The 20715-nt window shown below is 39.2% G+C and overlaps 2 protein-coding genes across 5 annotated transcripts; one reads left to right on the plus strand and one right to left on the minus strand.

Moving 5' to 3' along the window:
* The first annotated feature begins 8 nt into the window (after window positions 1-8).
* Window positions 9-11101, plus strand: cops4 (COP9 constitutive photomorphogenic homolog subunit 4 (Arabidopsis)). 2 transcript variants are annotated; one of them, XM_023795941.2, is made up of 11 exons: window positions 994-1137; window positions 2269-2348; window positions 2542-2693; window positions 3302-3405; window positions 3856-4009; window positions 4297-4447; window positions 4658-4828; window positions 6589-6704; window positions 7281-7325; window positions 8580-8664; window positions 9992-11101. In XM_023795941.2, the coding sequence occupies exons 1-11, from the start codon at window positions 1019-1021 to the stop codon at window positions 10123-10125; spliced, it is 1311 nt and encodes a 436-aa protein (XP_023651709.2). In that variant the 5' UTR covers window positions 994-1018; the 3' UTR covers window positions 10126-11101. The 2 variants fall into 2 exon arrangements, with proteins under 2 accessions (XP_023651713.1, XP_023651709.2); XM_023795945.2 differs by lacking the exon at window positions 7281-7325 and having other exon boundaries at window positions 9-1137.
* Window positions 11102-13711: 2610 nt separating this feature from the next.
* plac8.2 (placenta associated 8, tandem duplicate 2) lies at window positions 13712-19727 on the minus strand. 3 transcript variants are annotated; one of them, XM_023795957.1, is made up of 4 exons: window positions 19644-19727; window positions 15208-15302; window positions 14958-15082; window positions 13712-14043 (listed from the first exon to the last, which is right to left on the minus strand). In XM_023795957.1, exons 1-4 carry the CDS (start codon window positions 19652-19654, stop codon window positions 13939-13941), a joined length of 336 nt encoding a protein of 111 aa, XP_023651725.1. In that variant the 5' UTR covers window positions 19655-19727; the 3' UTR covers window positions 13712-13938. The 3 variants fall into 3 exon arrangements, with proteins under 3 accessions (XP_023651725.1, XP_023651742.1, XP_023651733.1); XM_023795974.2 differs by having other exon boundaries at window positions 19530-19650; XM_023795965.2 differs by lacking the exon at window positions 19644-19727 and adding an exon at window positions 19027-19122.
* Between the last annotated feature and the right edge of the window lie 988 nt (window positions 19728-20715).

A 20715-nucleotide genomic window follows, 5' to 3' on the forward strand; every position in this document is an offset into this window, starting at 1 on the left:
GCGTCATTCGGCCCATGCGTGACTGCGTGCATACGTCTGCTACTCGACCCCACCACCTTCCTTAGTACCGTTAGGCTGTTTTTAATCCAAGTTAACAATACTAATTTGAAGTCCAGTTTTGCTATAGGGAGTTGCATTTCTTCACAAATGTTGTGTTATATTAAAATAGAAACGGCTATATTAGGAATTATATTATTTAGTTAACGGTAGCGTCTATCACCTGGGCTATATGACCTTTAGTACAAGATGCTTAAATCGCAGTATCTTAGTATTCATTGAGTGTTTTGGACGGCGATATAAGTACATGCAAAAGCTTCAAAGTTGTATTAAGTAAGAATCTTAAATTAATGTACTGTTGCACTTTCAATCGCGCACGCATATTTAAGTTAAAATGTGATGCAACTGCGCTCGAAGATTGAAATAACTCTTTGCTGATACAATTTACAAACTACATTTAAAAGGACGGCAAATTTATTAGCAGAGTATTTGTCAGTGAACCACAGAAGCTCTTTAATAGCCCAATGACGCCGTCCAGGGGTAACCTATAATAGGACGAATTATATTAAAGTTAAACCTCAGAATACATCAAAACTATAATGCTTTCTTGCTGTCTACTGTGATGGAGAAATAATACATGTTAAGTAAACGATAGTCTTGATTTTCTAGATATTTTACATGCGAAAATGACAAATTACCTGAATAATAATCATCTCGTCGCTGATTTAATGTTCAATTTATTTCAGTGGACATTAAAACACAACAACGCCATTTCATCAAATGGTTATTACAGGTTGTATTGGCGTTACTGGCGTTTGCCTCGCGCATAATCAAGTTTCCAGCTGCAATACCAGAAAAAGCCGGAGAAATAATAGGACTTAATAGAATTAGCCGGTACGAAATACATCCACCCGTAACTGTGCGGGGTGATGCAGCGCCCTCTGTGATGGATCGATCGCTCGCTCGATCGCTGGCTGGCTGGTTGCCTCTTTACAGCGCGTGGCCCCTCTCTGACGGATGGATGGTTCCATGCCTCGCGAGCGCTGTTGATGCTTCACTGGAGAAAATGGCGGCCGCAGTCAGGCAGGAGCTAGCCCAGCTCATGAACTCAAGCGGGTCTCACAAAGACCTCGCTGGAAAGTAAGTGGTCCGTTACTCCGCGGAAGTCCCGGGGAATGTCTATGTTAAATGCTTAAAACATGACTGAGAAAATTATTTGTAATTTACGAAAAGCTCCGTCCTGGTAGGATCCACCGTGAGCCGGCCACAGACTCGTCAAGTCAGTCAGTGAGGCAGCTAGTGAGCTAGCTAGATAGCCGAGTAATTGCATTTCCAGTTGGCACAAGATTGTTACCTATTAATCTCTTAACAGGTAAACTTTGCAAATCAGACATAGGAGGGATCATGTATTGACATTAATTAAGCGTAATGAAATTTGAATGAACTTTAAGGTGAATGTGGCGTACAGTTAGCCTAGCTGTATGCTATGTCATCATGCTATTTACTATGCCGAAGCTATTTGGTAGTTAGCTGGCTACTTATCTAGCTTGGCACTAGCCAAGTGGATGTGAATTATTGCAAGCATGGGTTTTGTCGATTAAAACGTACAATTAAAGTGAAGATTGGTGCTAGTTTTCCCTGGCCAGTCAGCTAACATCTGATGACCACAGTCGGGCATCTGTAGCTGTTGCAGATAGGTGGACTTCACACTGTCCAATTCAATCGTATTTGTCGACAAACAACATCATTGAGTGATTAAGTTATATTTACATTTTTATTTTATTCAATTTTTATCTATAATCATTAATGTCATATTTCGTGTTGAATTGGTATTGTTATTATGGTAGTCAGGTCATGTTTGTAATTAAATTTCAGTTCACGTTATGAAAGTATGTTTTGCGTTAGTGTGACCATGGTAGACATCCTTCTCGGTATATTTATGTGGTTAATATCACTTTTATAGGCTGCATCATTTACTTCAGCCAGATCTTTTACAATCTTGCTAATTTAAAAAGAAAAATCATTTAAATGACAGTTTAAGGTCACTGGATTTTCGTGGCTTCCCTATGCAGAATCTGGAATTATCTAAAAGTAGTGACATTTGTCTTATTTTTTTCTGGTGTTTAAGTATTCTATTTAGAAAAATACAGAAATGTACAAAAGCTAAATGCAATATAAGGAGATATTGCTGTTGGTACTCTGGATGGAATTAAATGGCAGTTAATGGCAGCTTCTAGAATTAAACACTGCAGACATTTTGTTTCCCTGCAGATACCGACAGATTCTCGAAAAGGCTATTCAGTTTACCGACGGGGAACAGCTGGAGGCATTAAAAGCATTCGTTGAAGCCAGTAAGTAGCCTTCTGCTCTTAAATGGGTGTACAAAACATCTAGACGATTCTGTAACCTACTTACTTGAGCACTTTCTGAGGATACTGAATGTTTTTTTTTTACTTGTATGCATTTCTCTCAGATGTCTTTGCCTTGCCATATAGGGTTTACTCATCAGCAGTGTTCTCTCCCCCCCCCCCCCCTTTCTTTTAGTGGTCAATGAGAATGTCAGCTTAGTGATTTCCAGACAGCTGCTGACGGATTTCTGCACTCATCTCCCTAATCTCCCTGACAGTACGGCCAAGGCGGTCTATCACTTCACCCTGGAGAAGATTCAGCCCAGGGTCATTTCTTTTGAAGAGCAGGTGAGGGGGCTCATTTGGATGGGTGTTGGGCAGAGGGTCACATTCGCTGTCGTCCAGCTCTCTGTTTATGGCCCAGTTCAGTTCCACAGCTATTGCATGCTTATTATTAAATGCATATATACCTATGCACCTGTATTTTTGATGGTAGTCACTTATTTCTTTGTATGAAAAGGATCTTTTATTTTCATCCATTCTTATTGTATCATTTTTGCACATTTAAGAAGTGCCAAAGGGTATCTCACTATCAGATCAAATCAGATTCAACTTTATTGTCATCATTCATAGTACAGATACAATGCCAATGAAATGCAGTTAGCATCTGACCAGAAGTGCAGTAATAGCATTAATTATATAAAGTACTGTAATAATTTACAGTAAAGTGCAGAAGTATAAAGCATGTACAGAAACCAGAAGGGTATAGCATTTGCCATATATGGAAATGTATGGTCATGTACAGATATACAGATATATACAAAACTAAAAGGAGTCATATATATATAAGATGTATGAAATGTTATTTGTCACGAACAGAAAACAACAGTAAGTAAATGGATGAGATTTATGAGGTTATGCCTGAAAATTGGCACGGCATGGTTCTTTCTTCACAGGTGGCTTCTATCAGACAGCATTTGGCAACCATCTATGAGAAGGAAGAAGACTGGAGGAATGCCGCTCAGGTTCTCGTGGGCATTCCGCTGGAAACAGGACAAAAGTAAGTTTATGGACTATGGTTAGGTAGACTTTGCACTGCGGACACCTAAACTCACCCTCAGATTTGTGTGCTGTGTTAGGAAATTGGGGAGGTGTTTGAACTCACATCATTCAAAGTACCTAAGAGCAATTTCAATCTTGCATGCAAGTCCAGTATATATAAAATACCAGCGCATCTTAATCCTAGATTGTCATATACCACCTGCTTATTTAAAGAACCACCAGCACTTCTACCTATAAAGGTGTTCAACAGATCTTAATTTACATTTGACATTTGCCATCTGGTTATTCAAACAAAAAACCTAAATGCCAGTCTTATGAGCTAAAATTGAGGCACTGTGCTAAGTTTAATTGAACTTACATTAATTGTAAGGCTAATGCATAGCGAACCCAAAATTTCTTTCATTATAAACGTATGGATGGTACATATGTACTGTTTCCCCTTTCCCAGGCAGTATAATGTAGACTACAAGCTCGACACGTACCTGAAGATCGCTCGTCTATACCTGGAAGATGATGACCCTGTACAGGCGGAGGCATACATCAACCGAGCCTCTCTCCTGCAGAATGAGTCTACCAATGAGCAACTTCAGATTCACTATAAGGTGCCTGATGTGGGCTTGTCTCCATGTTTATTTGCATGCAATGCGACTGATTAGCTTTTTTCTGTTGCAGCAAAACATTGCCTGAACTTCTAGTTTATTGAGAATGGAAGCTACAGTCCATAATCCATATTTTGATGGATATCTGTATAAAATAATTGACTGAGAATGTTGAGCGTGACATGCCTTACCATGTCAGTCCCAGAAAGTGCCTGCAGTTAGTAACCATGTGGAATTCCCATCATGCACTGCGGAGTGCAAGCTAAGCTCACGGGGTTTCCTCTCCCTAGGTGTGCTACGCCAGAGTCCTGGATTACAGGCGGAAGTTCATTGAGGCGGCACAGAGATACAACGAGCTCTCCTACAAGTCCATCGTGCACGAGAGTGAGCGTCTGGAGGCGCTGAAGCATGCCCTACACTGCACCATTCTGGCCTCGGCAGGTACGGTGGGCGCTCACTACACATGTTTGGCCAATGGTGTTACCAGCAGACACAGGCGCCATGGCGATATTGCCACGTGTCGCCAGTGATCGCGCGAACCAAAGCTCCAAAGACAGCTCAGAAGGTGTCTCCTGAAGGCATTTAGGGGCTCTGCCACTAAGTGCACCTTGACACACTGACCATCAGGGTGCATTCTTTCCCCGTGCACAGGCCAGCAGCGCTCCCGCATGCTCGCCACCCTCTTCAAGGACGAGCGCTGCCAGCAGCTTGCCGCGTACGGCATCCTGGAGAAGATGTACCTGGACCGCATCATCCGGGGGAACCAGCTGCAGGAGTTTGCGGCCATGCTGATGCCGCACCAGAAGGCCACTACAGCGGACGGTCAGTCTCCAGGCACCACACGCCCCCCAGCCACAGAATAATATTCAGCACAGCAGTCCCCTCATATCCGTGGGGACATGTCATGCAAATGCCTGTAGCTGCGGATAGTGCCAAACCATATATATGTATGTAATATATTTATATTTGTGTGTGTGTGTGTGTGTGTGTGTGTGTGTGTGTGTGTGTGTGTGTGTGTGTGTATGTATGTATGTATGTATGTATGTATGTATGTATGTATGTATGTATGTATATATATATATATATATATATATATATATATATATATATATATATATATATATATATATATATATATATATATATATATATATATATATATATATATATATACACACACACACACACACATACAGTGGTACCTCAGTTATTGAACTCATTAGAACTCAAATTTCTTAAAAGTCGAACCAACCAGTTCGAAAAAAAATTACCTAGAGCTCGATCTGAATCTCAGAAGTCAAACCGTGAACGCCGACCTAAGATAAGTTGTACGCGCGGGGAAATGAGTTGCGCGGCACGTCTCTCAGCAGAAACAAAGGGTAACGCTTCAGTCTCAGCATCGCATTTGCTGTGATAACATCCTGCATGTTTACACTAGCTGAATACATATATTTAGACAGTAAAAATACATTTAGACAATGATAGACAAGTAACAGTATTATAATAAAATACATTTAAAAATAAAGATTTCTTATTCATTATTTTAATATTAATAATAAACCATTAATACGTTTAATTATAATAATATTGTCGTGCCGAGAGGGGAGGGAACGGAGACAAAGGCGCAGACGTCAGGGTATTGGGGAATATGGGGTTTAATTGCAGGTAAGGCAGGCAAAACGCAGATGGACAATACAATGACCGGACTGGGGAAACAAACTGAAACACGGACGAAATACAGAGGGCTAATGAAAACAACTAGAAACAGCTGATCACACGGGGAATTCACACAGAGTTAACGAGGGGGCGTGACACCCGGAAGGAGCGGACGATCGGGGCAGGACACATTGTTTGGACACATTTTCTTACTTTACAAATTACTGTTTTGATAACTGCTTCGATGTGTTTAGTACAGTATATGCTCTTGTTTTATCCGGTTAATTTTGTGTTTAAATGCTTAAAAAAACATATTTCGGTATAATTTTTTGGGGCCGGGAACCAATTAATTGGTTTTCCATTATTTCTTATGGGGAAAATTCGATCACGACTAGAACTTTTTAGGATTCGATCCGGAGTTCTGAACGGATTAAATTCAAGTTATGAGGTACCACTGTATATACATACACACACATTATTGTGTATGAATAATATGAATTATTTCTGGAATTTTCCATGTAATATTGTTGGACCGCAGTTGACTGCAGGTAACAAACTGCAGATTGGGGGGAATCACTGTACATCTTATACTCAAGTCCAACCTGCTCTGCCTTGCTCCTTTTACAGTAGAAATAATCGACTCTGAAAGGAAATATTTAATAAGTTAAGTCACTTTATTCTCATTTCACACATATGAAATGAAGATGCCTTTCTATGGAGCAGCATACATCCAGAATAAGGAACAGTTGTGATAGAGCATTAAACAGTAAATAGTGGGGCAAGGATAAAGAATAAAATAAAGCAAAAGAAGGAAAAAAGTACATAACAATGACTGCAAATAACCGAAACAGTGTAGCGCAAATATATTTAATGTGGTAAATCTTGTAACGGCAATTCCCCCTCCCCCCCCCCCCCCCCCCCCACAGGCTCCAGCATATTAGACAGGGCCGTCATTGAGCACAACCTGCTGTCTGCCAGCAAGCTCTACAATAACATCACCTTTGAAGAGCTAGGCGCCCTGCTGGAGATCCCTCCCGCCAAGGTAAGGGCTTGCAGTTCAAACGGAGCCTCCTCTGTGCACAGCAAAATGGCCCCTGCACTCCTGCTGTCACGGGAAAGCTGTCTGCACCTTGGCCCCGTTTCCAAATGGCCCGTTCCAATTTCGGCCCTAGAAATGGCAGGTTCTGTCTTTTAACTGAAGAAGACTGAGAAATTGGTCACTATTGTGTTGAAGAGTGGTTTGATGCATTCATTGCATATTTTTTTTGCATGTTTGTATGGTGTGGCAAGTTGTTTGTTATTCCATAGCATATAGTTGTTGGAGTGACAAGGTGAATTTTTTTCCTCAGTCTGGGGAAAATTAACCCTTTGGTCTATTTTCCCACCCTTCTGTTTATTTTGGAATTTCGAATTTCGGAACGCATGTCGGTTATTTTAAAATATGAGACGTTTCAAGTGGAAATTTTAACGTGTCTCTGACCTTTTGTCAGACTCACCTGTTTGAGAATTTAAAAGAAAAAATGTCCACGTTTTTGTGTTTTTTAATGCCTGCTTTATAGCAGCGCTGTGCCCGTCTCCGGGTGGCTTGTATTTTGAATATATGTGTGTCGTTGTGCAGGGCGATTGTTCCAATGAGGATGCCCCTGGTTACAGAGCCAACTTGGTAGGGAACAAATACACTACTTTACTAATAAATCAAGTGTGACCCAAAATGCAAACTAAAAACCGGAACTGGAACGTGGTTGTCAGTGCTTCCATCGAAGACAAGTGTGTAATATGTGGAGTGCACTCCCCTTATAATAGCTTTGCTGCTGAAATATGGAATTTTATGGATCTATTCGATTTTACATACAATAGAAAGGGACCATTGGCTCCAAGCGTAGTTTTAGCATTTTGATTTGTTCGTTCTTAAATTAGAGGAATTGAGTATAAGTATCCGATATTGATGGGATATTTAGCCTGTATCCAGCAGAAGACTGTTTTTTAATGTGGTATTCAGGGCTGTTTGGCCTAAATCAGGCTTTTATTGGTGTGTACATGTTCTCTCTTAGTGAGGTTAATGACACGAACAGCTGATAAACAGCTTGGCAGTTATTTTGGTTGTGTAGGGAAAAAGGTGACTTTTTTTCTAGGTAAGTAAACTCAAGAGCTACATAAAACCTGAATCTGCCTCTACTGGCTCCTGGCAAGAGAAGAGATGAGGCTGAGGCTTTTCGGGGGCTGAGTAACCTGAAATGAACCACACTACTAGTTCTGCAGAAGAGCACGAATTTATAATTATAGACATTTATTTATATTTGAGACACTAGTCTGCTGTAACAACAGAGATTGACGTTCCACCTAAAATCTGTCTGGTTTCTATAGCCCAAATGGTTTTACCCCCTCTCATATAAATTCGTTTTGCTGCTGAATATACTTAACGTTTATTTTCATTATTCCCTTCAGTTTTGTAGTCCTGCAAAATAGCTTAGACAATTACAAATTTTTCTGTTAATGTAAGTTACTGTTTAGCGATCATTTCACCACCTTTTTGTTGATGAAATACATTAAGAGTCAAATTAATACTTTAATATGTGTAAGAATCTGTCGGTGGGCCTTTATGACCCTGATTATAATGGGAGTGAGCTGTCATTTTGTAATAGTCTGGATGCAACCAGCCAACATTACGAGCACTAACGTGTTCTTGGTTCAAAGTGTAAAAACGTGGTGCTGTGTACTGTTGCAGGTAGACTAACCTCTAACACGTCATTCGTAATTGTCACTGAGCAGAGTTTTACATGAGTGGCCTCGGCACACTAAACCTTGAAGCGAGTCTAAACACTGTTGTGTGTTGTGAGTGTGACACTTCCGGCCATGTGCCTGTGTCTGGTGGGGTGCGGCTAGATGTATGAGTGACCACCTCTGTTGTCGTCCACAGGCGGAGAAGATCGCCTCGCAGATGATCACAGAGGGGCGAATGAACGGCTTCATTGATCAGATAGACGGGATAGTCCACTTTGAGAGTGAGTATGCTTCCTCTTGGGGCAGCATTGGCAATGTGATCTTCTTGGATGCTACTTAACGTCTTCAGAAATGTTGCCGGTTTCCATGGCATCTCAAGGCAAGGTTTAGCGTAACTGAATATGATTCATTAACGAAATCCAGTTTCCGGTTCACATACTGCTTAAAGTTAAGGGTATCTATCAGGATGTATTACTGTGAGTGTTTTTGATAATCAGCAAACTCAATTGAGCTCTCTAGTAAATAAAGTAACATGCTTGATAATAATTTCCCCGCTAGGCATGTAACGATGAATCGCGAATCGTTAAAAATTGATGTGCATGTATTACGATTTAAACCAGCTGATGTGGAAAATGAATTCATGGTACTTTACTTAACAGAAAAACTGGTGTAATATTACATTTGATTTCACAACGTCAGTTCGATGTCAGATGTCGCTGCGCATTCAGTTTTTGGCTTTGGCCGAACGCGAGATTGAGAGCGAATTTGAAAATTGAGGACACACCCCCCGATCTTAAATCGGCGGTGTGGCAGCATTTTAGCTTTCCGTTAACCACAAACGAAAACAGAGAGAAAAGCACAGACAAGACAAAAACTGCGTGCACATGTTGTAAAAGACTGATAACATACACAAATAGCACAACGAACATGCTTCAGCATGTCCACCGGCACCACAGTGAGCTCAATTCACCACCACCAGAGCGAAGATTATTAAAAGGGCAAACCACGCTAAAAAGCTGCACATGCAAGCCTTAGTTTATTTGGTAATGCTTTATATTAAGTGTACCTTAATAATGCATTCATAGAACATTCATAAGCAGCATCCAAGTACACTTTAACATCCTAACATCCCTTAACAGCTTTAATATACATTAATAACAAACATTACATGATAATACAATTATAATGTTTATTATATAATGTTTGTTATTAATGTATATTACAGCTGTTAAAGGATGTTAGGAAGTAAAGGTATACATGCATGATGTTTATGAATGATTTCTGAATACTTAATGAATGCATTATGAAGGTGCAGTTAATGTAAAGCGTTACTGTTTATTTGAGTTGCACTGTTGAGAAAAGGACACATTTTGCACAGTTTAGAAAGATAAAGGAATATTTTTGAGTAAATTTGTCTGCAGCTCATTCTGTTAAAAAATCGTGAGAAAATCGTACCGTGAACTCTGAATCGTGAATCCTATCGAACCGTGAGTTTAGTGTATCATTACATCCCTATTCCCCACAGTGCTGGGTTATGGTGTCCCGTGACTTTGCCGTCTGGTGCAGCTGTTAAATGTAACAAAATGTTTTGGCTGTTTCCCCCGTTAGCACGCGAGCCGCTGCCCACCTGGGACAAGCAGATCCAGTCGCTGTGCTTCCAGGTGAACAACCTTCTGGAGAAGATAAGCCAAGCAGCCCCTGAGTGGACGGCCCAGGCCATGGAGGCCCAAATGAGCCAGTAGTCACCCTGGCCGGCTCCCTTTATCGGACAATGCTCTGACCCAGATCGCCTGCTCTGCTCCACAAGTAGGACAAAGGTTACAGAAGCACTGTTGAGTGTCAACCAAAAAGAAAATCTGTCTTTTGACAAAGTACTCAAGTTAGATCAAAGGAGTTCACGGTTTCCCTGTTTTTTTTTTTTCTTTTCTTTTCTTTTTTTTGTCCCCCTTCTTCGAAAGAAGAATACTTTGTTAGACAGCTTCAGTCTCTGGATGTGGAATGTGAAAATCTAATAGCCTCTGTGTGTGCTTTGTGGCCTTAGCCCTGTCAGTAAATGCCACACTGTCTTGCTGGTTGCTGGTCAGGTGTGATCAGTTATTCTGCTGGAATGGTATGTGGATCTGCTGGCCTCCGACCCTGAGATGTATCTCGCGGCTGGGCTTCTGACCTCCTCTCAAGTGTGAAATCGGCGGTGTGCAGTCCTGCTCCAAATTGGCCCACACGGCTTGTCTTTTTGATTTCATTAAAGAACTGGATCGAGAGTCACCTTGTATGGTGTTTCAGGAATCACTTACACGCTAATAGAATCATAATTATTAAGCTTGGGCTCTATCCATCAAGGATCAGGGCTGGGCACACCTACTCCAAGCCAGGCTGCGTATGAGAATGTCGTCATCAAGGCTTACTGCATGAAGATATGAATCAAATGACCAAATTTGCACCGAAGACAGATTACATATGGTAATTAAGCTTTGGACTGAAGGAAAAAAATTGAGTTATGAATGGTTCATGTTTAGTCCTTTATTCATAAAAAGAATGGGATGTTGGTTTCAAATGGACAATAGACTCATTTGTTCATATCTGGTGTTTACCTACATGCTTATTTTTCTGTCATACTAAGTGATTAATTTCCAACATTTTCATCGTAATGTGTTAAGATGTAAATCCTGGGCCTAATGTCTGCCTAGCTTGTTTCACTGAATAAATTGTAAGTTGAAAGTCTGTGTCCAGATATTGCATAATGGCAGGATATGAGTGTGTGTGGCCTCTGGATCTGTAGGTGTGAAGGTCATCTTCCTATTGGGCATGGATCGATATGTGGCCTATCAGGTTAGGGTCCCAGGTTAAAGAGAAGCATAGCCTTAGGTTTGTTCATATATAACAAATTTAGACAATAGACATGCATTATCTTAATAGTATAGCAGATGCGATACATGAGACTGACTTATTCCAGCGTTGGATGTATCGTTAACCACTGTTGGCAGCAGTGTCGAGAGGACGATGGCAGAGATTAATTGCTAATTTTATGAGCACTATATTAATTTTTACCATCTCAGAATATTAGGTAGGTTTTTTTAATTCTGTTTGCCTGTAGCAGATGTCGCCCTGTGCGTGCGTGCGTGTTTGTGTGTGTGCACGTGTGTGCACGCGTGTGCACGTGTGTGCACGCGTGTGCACGCGTGTGCACGTGTGTGGACGTGTGTGGGGCTTTTTAATGCTGATTAACTCTTTCATTTACATTGCAGCTCCTTTGGTATGCTTTTTCCCACTCATGGGAGTATATTTGTGAGAACCCAGTAAGACATCTGAGAACCCCTCCGAGGTTGCTGTGTGTCACGCTGACGCTTGTGCGATTTGGCACTGAGCGTGTTAAGACATGGCTAGCAGAGGCCCCTCGCTCTCTTTTGCGTGCTTTTAAAGGATTTTTATGCTGCTCTTCATAAATGCCAATCTGCATTGGTCAGTATGAAATCCTCTCCTCCCCACAGAGTGTGATCATTGGCCTATGGGCATCTTCGCACCCAGTGTGTTCTTGATGGACCCTGCTTATTCAGGAGCTATCTGTGTACCGTTTGAATAAATGTATGTGAAGTATTTAAACAGAACTGCTGTACGATCTCTTCCATTGGGATTCTCCACCCTTGAAAAGGTGTTAAAGGAATGACCATCAACTATTAGCATTAGCTTTCCAAAACCAATCAGTTAGGATATCAAAACATATAGTTTCATTCTGCATTGCCTTTAATAATAATAATAATAATAATAATAATAATACATTTTATTTTAAAGGTGCCTTTCAGAGTTTTGATTTACTATGCAACAGATGTTTTATGTAAAATACAAGTTTGTGGTATTTATATGTTGTTTAGTGGGAGGTGACTTTGAGTAGGATCTGGGATGATTCAGACTGGTGTAGTTTTACTGCTCACTGAAGGCTGTAAACCTGTTAGTAACATGAAATAGCCAGTATTTGGAAGTGGGGTTCCTTTTGAAAAGGAAGCAATTTTGTTTATGCGCTACTGGTAATTTACATTTCTGAAAGAAATTCTTGTATTTGAGTATGGGAACTTGTATTAGAGCAGACTCATTGGCACAATATTATGTCTGTCTTGCTATAGGCAGACATCATTTCTAAAGTGATTCCAGACCACCATGAAGGTCGCTGTATCAACAGATGTTGAAAATAGATGAGTATATTACAGGATTTCTCAATTAAAGCATTAGTGTGGTTAGTACAGGTGGTTAACGCGTTACCACTTTAAATAGGCCAAATACATGGTTATCAATATTGCAGTTTAATCTCTTAAATTGATAAAAGCATTGTTTTTCTGCTTTAGCAAATTAGTGCTGTGAAGTTTGTAATTTATTTGTTCAGCTGGCATTTAAATTTTAGCATCTTCAGCAATTGATAATATTGTCAGCCTCACTGCATGGTCAAATTGGAGTAGTGTAGAATTAATTTATTCATACTGTGGGGTACTGAAAATTAAAAATAAAGCTTTTCTATATTATAGGCAGAGTAGATCAACTAACTAGATCTCCAGATGTTTACAGTGTTTTCCCCAGCTGTTTGAGATTTTTCTGTTTATGGTCCTGTGGAGCTCTTTGAGGTGCTACCTCCAGGTATGTCGTCTCCATAGTTGCTGAGTTACCTTGGTATTAGTGATCATCCTGGATGACTGAAAGCAATTTTCTGCACAAGTTTTGAAGTGATGTCTCTCCAAATTTTCTGCCCTTTTCACTTAAGTCTGGGCTTCTCTCAGTGATGAATTGATTGATGGTTATGTCTAAAATACCCCTAATTCATAAAAGTAACATTGGTATACAAACCTTTCACAAATTTTGAAAGACAGTGTTTTAATAGAAATTTTGTTTACTATGTATGATTATTTGTATTCCCCTAAAGTGGATTTCATATTGTTTTGAGACCGGTCCACTGAAGCAGACTCAATCTTAAGATAACTCAAAAAATATTTGGTGGATCTTTTGCAAACTTGAACTGGAATTGACCAGATTTTGTGACGAGTCACCCCAAAATTTAAGCACCACCACTTAGTGGCAGGAAAGGGAAGGGTGACTGCACATTTACCATTGATCCACCCAGTAGTTCTAGACATAGGCTTAGTGTGGGAGCAGTACATGGGGGGCAGGGGGTGATGGGGCTGTCCTGGCAATACATTGTTGTTTTTTCAACAGCATCTTTTCTAGTTTTATGTAATAAACATAGGGTATTTGGCATTTGGATAGGCATTTTTTCAATTGAATTTTTAAACATTTAGATAGAAATGGTTAGCTATAAAAATATATTAATGTAATAATGGACATGGATTTCTTCCTTGTAAAAACTTTATCCCAATATGTTCAACATACTCTACATCTTACACATGTAAAGCATCATGACTGAAACAGCAAATGACGCGGCAGTAAATAGTAAGTATGTAGCACAGTGGCTGTCTAATTCTGGTGCATGATACCATTTTAGCACCTGAGCTATCAGTCACTGAGGTGGTTTGTGTTTGTTTTGATTGTCTTGGAGGAGATCTGAACACTTTCTTTTAGAAGATGCCTTGCTCCTTTCGTTTCTCTATGTCTCTCTTCAGCTGACAGACAGAACAGATGAAACAGCAGTAGTGCACAAGGAAGTCCTTGCAAAGGGATCCCTGGAGACCAAAAATGGCGCAAAAAGTTATTAGTTATTTATGCTTGAAAAGTATCTGTCTTTAAAATAGCTTTAGAACATTTGTTTATACAGTAATACAAGGTAAAACATTGCACTAATGTTTCACACCACCTGGATGGGGGATTTGAATCCTGTCCTCCACTCTGTGTATGTGGAGTTTGCATGTACTCTGGTATCATCTGACAGTTCATGCATGGATGAATGTCCGTGGTGTTTTATCCAAATGATAATTGCTAATATAATAATAGTTATTCCTATAGCAAACAGTTCATTGTTGTGCTTTATAATATCCTCCTGCCCAAATTAGCACACCAGAATATGGGGCAGGGTTCCTCAATTTCGGGCCTTAAAGGCCAGAATCCAATACAGTTTGCACATCTCCATGTTTAAACACATCTTAATCAGCTCATTACCAGTTTTAGTAGGTGTGTCTGAGTAGTGCGTCTCAAGAGCTTGACCCTTCCCAACGCTGAGCAAATGCCAACCAATCACAGAATGTTTTTGCTCATCGTGTATAAGAAAGAAAGTTTTTTTTTTTTTTTTCAACAAACTTTTTGAACTTTTACAGTCAAAAACACTGCCCCTGGACCCTCTAGAGCACAGGTGTCAGACTCCAGTCCTGGGGGGCCGGAGCCCTGCACATTTTTGGGTTTCCCCTCGTTTAACACACCTGAATCAACTTCTTGTGCTAATTATGACATAGCTGTTCAGCTGAATCATTTGTGGTGGGATAGGGAAAGAACTAAGCTACACAGGGCTGCGGCTCTCCAGGACTGCAGTTTGACACCCCTGCTCTAGAGAATCTGATGGCCCACTCTACATCTTACAGCTGCTGCCATTAATGTGTGCAAGGACATGCTTTGAATTGTATGCACCAGAGGGAGGAGAGCTCACCTTGATGTTGTACTTGGTCCTATAAACACTCCGCATGGGCAAGCTGAGGCCACACAGGCAGCACTCATCCATTTCACTGGCAATGGAGCAGCCCATGCAAGGAAGGCACCAGAAGCCATAGCAGCCTAGGAGGGGGGAGAGAGGGTGGCGACCTAGTCAACTGCCTGATCAGAAAAAAGTCGAGCCGTCTAGTGACAGTCGGCACTGTAGTTAGAGCGAAGGACGTGCCCATCATGAAAGATGCACTCACATGTGCCGCAGTCAGAGCAGAAACTGCACAGACCAGTCTGGAAGTCGGAAGGCTCGTATCTACCAGGTTGGTTGGTTACTGCCATATCGTAATCACTGGAAGAAAATTAACATTAGTATCAATAACAGAGGAAAAAACATATTACACTGTAAGACTACCTTAATTCAATTTAATGTAGCTGAAGGCCAAATAAAATAGATTATTGTCTAATTACTGTATGGTACTCTGAGTGGATTTGGGGGTTATTTAAAAGGAAATCTGAAGTAAGAAGGCCATTCTTAAATTTACATTGTTAAAACCACCAAACTTTTATTCAAGGTACTTGTGAACATTATCAGTACTCAGCGGGATTATGAAGGGATTCTATGAAATGACCTCTTAGTGAAATGTAAGTAGGCCTAAAAATCTCAAAATGCCGGGATAGCAGATGTGTGTAGGGCTGGATTGGGATTAAAAATCGGCCATGGACTTTGGGGTCCCCTGTGATTATTTTTGCTGACCACGGTGGGTGGGGAAGGGGGGGTACATTTTGCCAGCCCACGTACCCATCGACCCACCGGGAAGATCCTAGTCCAGCTCTGGATGTGTGTGAAGTTGAAGATCATTTAAAAGTGAACATGGTATACAAAACTGACCAGATTTAGTAATGAGAAATAAATATTTCACGGGTCGGTACTTTGAGACCTCTTATAAGTGGTGAACAAGCCAATGAAAAACGTTATCCTCTACTACAGACAGTGGCGAATTAACAAGTTCAGGGCCCCCTAGGCTGTACTTTCCATAGGCTCCTCTTCTGCCCCCACTCCCCAAAATGATACAACAATTAGCTCTAGAACTATTAAATATTAGAAACTATAAAATCATTTCTATAGTCAAAGAGAATGTGACGCTGTATGAAATGAGAGCAATCACACCAGAGGAACAACAAACCGGCAAGCTTACACTTTCACATTGGTTATGTGCAGCAGCCAGAAAGAGCTCAACACAGACCTCACTGAATAAAAGCATCTCAAGAGCGGTAACCTTAAAACATTACACTCTGATCCAGTGCGTGTCAACTGCATCCATAATGTGTATCATGGTCAGCATAGACCATTGATAACTTTACAGAGAAGAGCAAATTCCAAATGAATATAAAACAAGTTCTTACTATTAAATTGCTTTTCTCTGCACTTCCCTGGCATAAAACTCATTGAACAGGCTTGTAAAATGCGTTTTACACAGGAAACAGACTTACATGTATGTGTATGTACGTGTATTTGTACACGTACATGTACGTGCACAAATACACAAGGGTATAAAAAGAGTGCCAACAAGAGATCCATTTAAGAATTGGCCTCCCCATTCAGCTTCAACCAATCATCAACTTGCAAACAAATAAATGATTAATAAAAGATCACTTTAAAAAATAGTGGGGGGAAAAAATGAGACGGCTAAGAGGGGCCCCCTGATCACTCTGGGCCCCCAGACCTAGGCAAGCCTGCACATTAATTTGCCCCTGAGAAAATGCAGGATGGAGTGGGTGAGGGCATATCGAAAGGTGGGTGTGTCCAAGGGTGATTTGTATTGGCCAAAAATGCTGTCAGTAAATATTATTTCAGAAAGAGACCAGACATATATGTCAGGCAATGATTATTAACAGACATATATAATTAAATACAGGTTTCTTATTTGTTCATGTAGTGTAAGACATTCCATACGCTTGTTTACACTTACCTACTTCGAAAAAGCAAAATAAATGGACTACTTGCAGAACACGTTCCTTTGTTTTTAGTCTTGCTTGTTTGTATAAGATTGTGGCCTGAAATGCTTTATACTCGCTTCCTCCACAAGCTACCAAAGATAAACATCACTGATGTTTACTGTTTTTAAGCAGACGAGCAATATACATACTTTTATTGCTACTTCTGTAATACTGCTGCAGTATTCTCCAAATTTACCCATTGTGCCACTTGATATTGCTACTTTGCTCAGCCACATATCATGTTACTATCTCGTGTTGAACTATATGTTAGATATATGCTTTAGATATCTCATAATAGTTAGTTTTTCATGCTTAGTATTATTTGTATTGTAAAATAGCACTGTCAAATGAATTGTCTGCAAATTGTCATTGCACTTTCTACACTGAACTTTGTATACACACAATACAGAAAAAAGTAGACCAGAATGCGGAGGCTGTTGCTTTATGTGGTCTGTCACATCATCAAAGAGTTTCTGTTGTTCCTTAAATGCTTCCACTTTGCACCTGAATTCTCTGAGGTCTTCAGAATGAGTGATTCTTTCACAAATGTTTGTAAACCTGACTGCATGACTCTGTGCTTGATTTTATATACCTGTGGCAATGGATCTCAATGGAACACGTGAATTTGATGATTAAGAAGTGTGTGCCAATACTATTGTCCAAATTGTGTATAACGATCATTTTGCATACCCAGCATAGTCGTCAGCACCGTCTTTAGAGTTGGGCTGTGTTTGAAATGTCCATTCACCCACTATATAGTGCACTATTTAGTGAGTCAGCCATTTTGTAGTGCTGTTTGAATTCTCACCTGTAAGTTTCATTCACTACAAAGTGCATTACAACACCGGTGCGAGGTGCACCGAAATGTTGGTTACAGAAGCTGTACCCTACGTCAGTCGACATCACCCAGCCTCAGCTGAGGGGATGGGGTGAGGCAACACTCTTTTCTATTGATACACCCACCATTCGACAAGCCTATAAACATTTCGACACGCCCATAAACCTTTGGATATGCCCACTACTCCAGCCTACAGAGACTTATAGAGTACTCAGAGAAAATGGCTATTCAGCCATTGCAATAATCACCATTATTTCAGTAGCAGCTCTAGTCCTGCTAACATTGAATAGGCCTATTGACAAAATTTAATTATCTGATGGCAATTTCAGTATGTTAACCGATATGTCGCGCATCTCTACATATTGTATGTTCATCTTCATATCGACAGCATGTAATGTAAAATAATAATAATAATAATAATAATAATAATAATGATGATGATCATGACCGATGCAATAATTGAACTTTGTGAGATATAGTTTGAAATATTTAATCACATTTGCATCATGTAAAATAATGCTTTTAACAAAATCACAATATATCTACAAAATACAATTAAAAAAATATACATAGAATATTACGCAATATAATACGTTTTACTGAATTATTTAAAAATAAAAGGACAGATTACATTAATTATTGAAATATTAATTTATTAATTTATTTATATATAGATATATATTTATATAATTAATTTTGAGTATTATGGCATTCCATCACATTAGTTGCATAAAATGTATCTGAGTAAAAAGTTAATATTTGGCTCTGAAATGTAGCCAAGTTAAAGTAAAAGTTGCAAAAAGGCCTACTCAAGTGAAGTACAAACTGGGAAGAAAACTCACCTACTTAAGTACAGTAACAATATTTGTAGCATACTTTGTTACTTTACACCTCTGAGTTACAGACACTTTACTGATAAGTAGCTTTACACAAGCTGTAAGTCTTTAACTTTGGTGCAAAAAAATATTGCTCAATTAAATTCAACATAATAGAAGGACTGAGGTCATTTAATTGTTGATCTAAAACAGCTTCAAGTTCATGTCGAATTTTTAACCCATTGATCTAAAACAAACTAAAACATCACACTGTAATTATAGTAACATACCATCCAACATTAAGTAAGGTTTTAGACATTTCATCATGTTCTTGACAACATAACATCTTTATGACATGAAATTTCACATACAAAATTGCAACCCCTTCAGTTCCATGCAACGATACAAAAATTTGATCCTACCTGGAATTATGTATATTGAGTGGGTCTTACTATATGGATTAAACTTAGAAACCTACAAGTACGGGAGTTGTTTTTATATACTTGCTGGCACTGAATCATTAACTTTTACAAGCACTCTGCGATATCACTACAGTATTTTTATTACATGGAAGTGAACATAATACCGGATTACACCTAGTGCACTCCTAGATAATCATAGTAAAACTTACATCTATACGCAGTTCCTCATATTAGGTCACTTCTAATTATCGTTAGAATTAAGAATTATATCATTTTTATTCTATTTAAAGTACTTATAATTTAGTTTTGGTTAAATTTAGGTTAAATCTATATCCTGATTTATATTCTATGTGTAGTTTTCTGTATGACACATTTGTAGAAGTAAGATGCTTTTTTTCTTAACTATAAGACAAATATTGGGAGAGCTGTCACTGTGACTTGCTGTGAAAGTTCTGTGCTAAGAGCAGTTTCAGCACCTGTTGAAAAAGTCAGCAAATATTTACCTTTTGACTCCAACAACAGTCACAGCCCACCTTTTCTAACAAATATAACATGTGCTGTTCAGACTGTTTCCCTTGACACCTTAAATGATTTTGCCATTCCTATAGCTAAAGTACCTGAAATTCATGCACTGAATCCTTGGCTTCTTCGAAACTGTTAGCTATCTCATGCTGGGGTAAAATCTCACATGCCAAAGTAATGATTGTGAGATCTTTTTACAGCTGACACATACTGCCAGTTGATTTTTAACCTAACATTAATCCCCTTTGTAACTGTGTTTAAAAGGTTACAAAAGTTAAAGTCCTTTTCCATGTGGTATTTCTGTTACATGGTCTACCTCTTGTATCATTAATCATTAACTTTAAAATCATGAATTTTAAACCAATTCGTATTTTGTTAGTAATAATTAGATATATTTAATGTCAAACACATAAATTGCATCCATCCTAATGAAAATGATGTACAGAGACAAAAGTGTATCTCAGTTTAATATCTTTTAAGACTTTGAATTGCCTATTAAAAATAACAATATGGGCTAAAATAGAACTGTTAACTTCTGTAAATCCCACAACGTCATAGCTGACTGAAGTGAGGAAATCTATTTCCTGAGCAGCTGAAGCATAGTTGTTTTGTTAAGCCTCCCTGGGATTCCTGGAAAACCCCAAACCGTATCATCATCTCTGTCTCACAAATTCATCTGCTTGTTAAATTCTATTCATATTTACTCATCTATCTGATGCTTTTATCGAAAGTGACTTACAGTAGAAGGAAGGGTTACAATTTATGCGTGCTCCCTGGGATTTGAACTCATAACCAGTATGTCGTTAGCACAATGCTCTACTTGTTGGGCAAAATACCAAATGCAGTGCGATAGATGTTTTTGACCTCTGGCCACATACTGTACTTTGTTAAGTGGGTGGTAAAGGAGTGGCACGATGTACTTATCATGGTTTATTGCATGTGAGTAATCCAGGTTATGATATTGGTGCTTGACAGTAGAAAAGGCAATACAAGTTTTATTCTTAATTTTTTTATATTGTATCTGTTTTGTTATTATTGTACATTTATTAGCCTGTGTTTTCTGAAACATTTACAGAGATCAGAATAAATAATCTTGTGATCTTTTAAAAAAAATCTTTATTGCTTTTACAAATAAAGTGTATGTAGCACTGCTTCACAGGTGCTCGA

Source organism: Paramormyrops kingsleyae, chromosome 7 (genome assembly GCF_048594095.1).
Source record: "Paramormyrops kingsleyae isolate MSU_618 chromosome 7, PKINGS_0.4, whole genome shotgun sequence".
Classification (NCBI taxonomy): domain Eukaryota; kingdom Metazoa; phylum Chordata; class Actinopteri; order Osteoglossiformes; family Mormyridae; genus Paramormyrops; species Paramormyrops kingsleyae.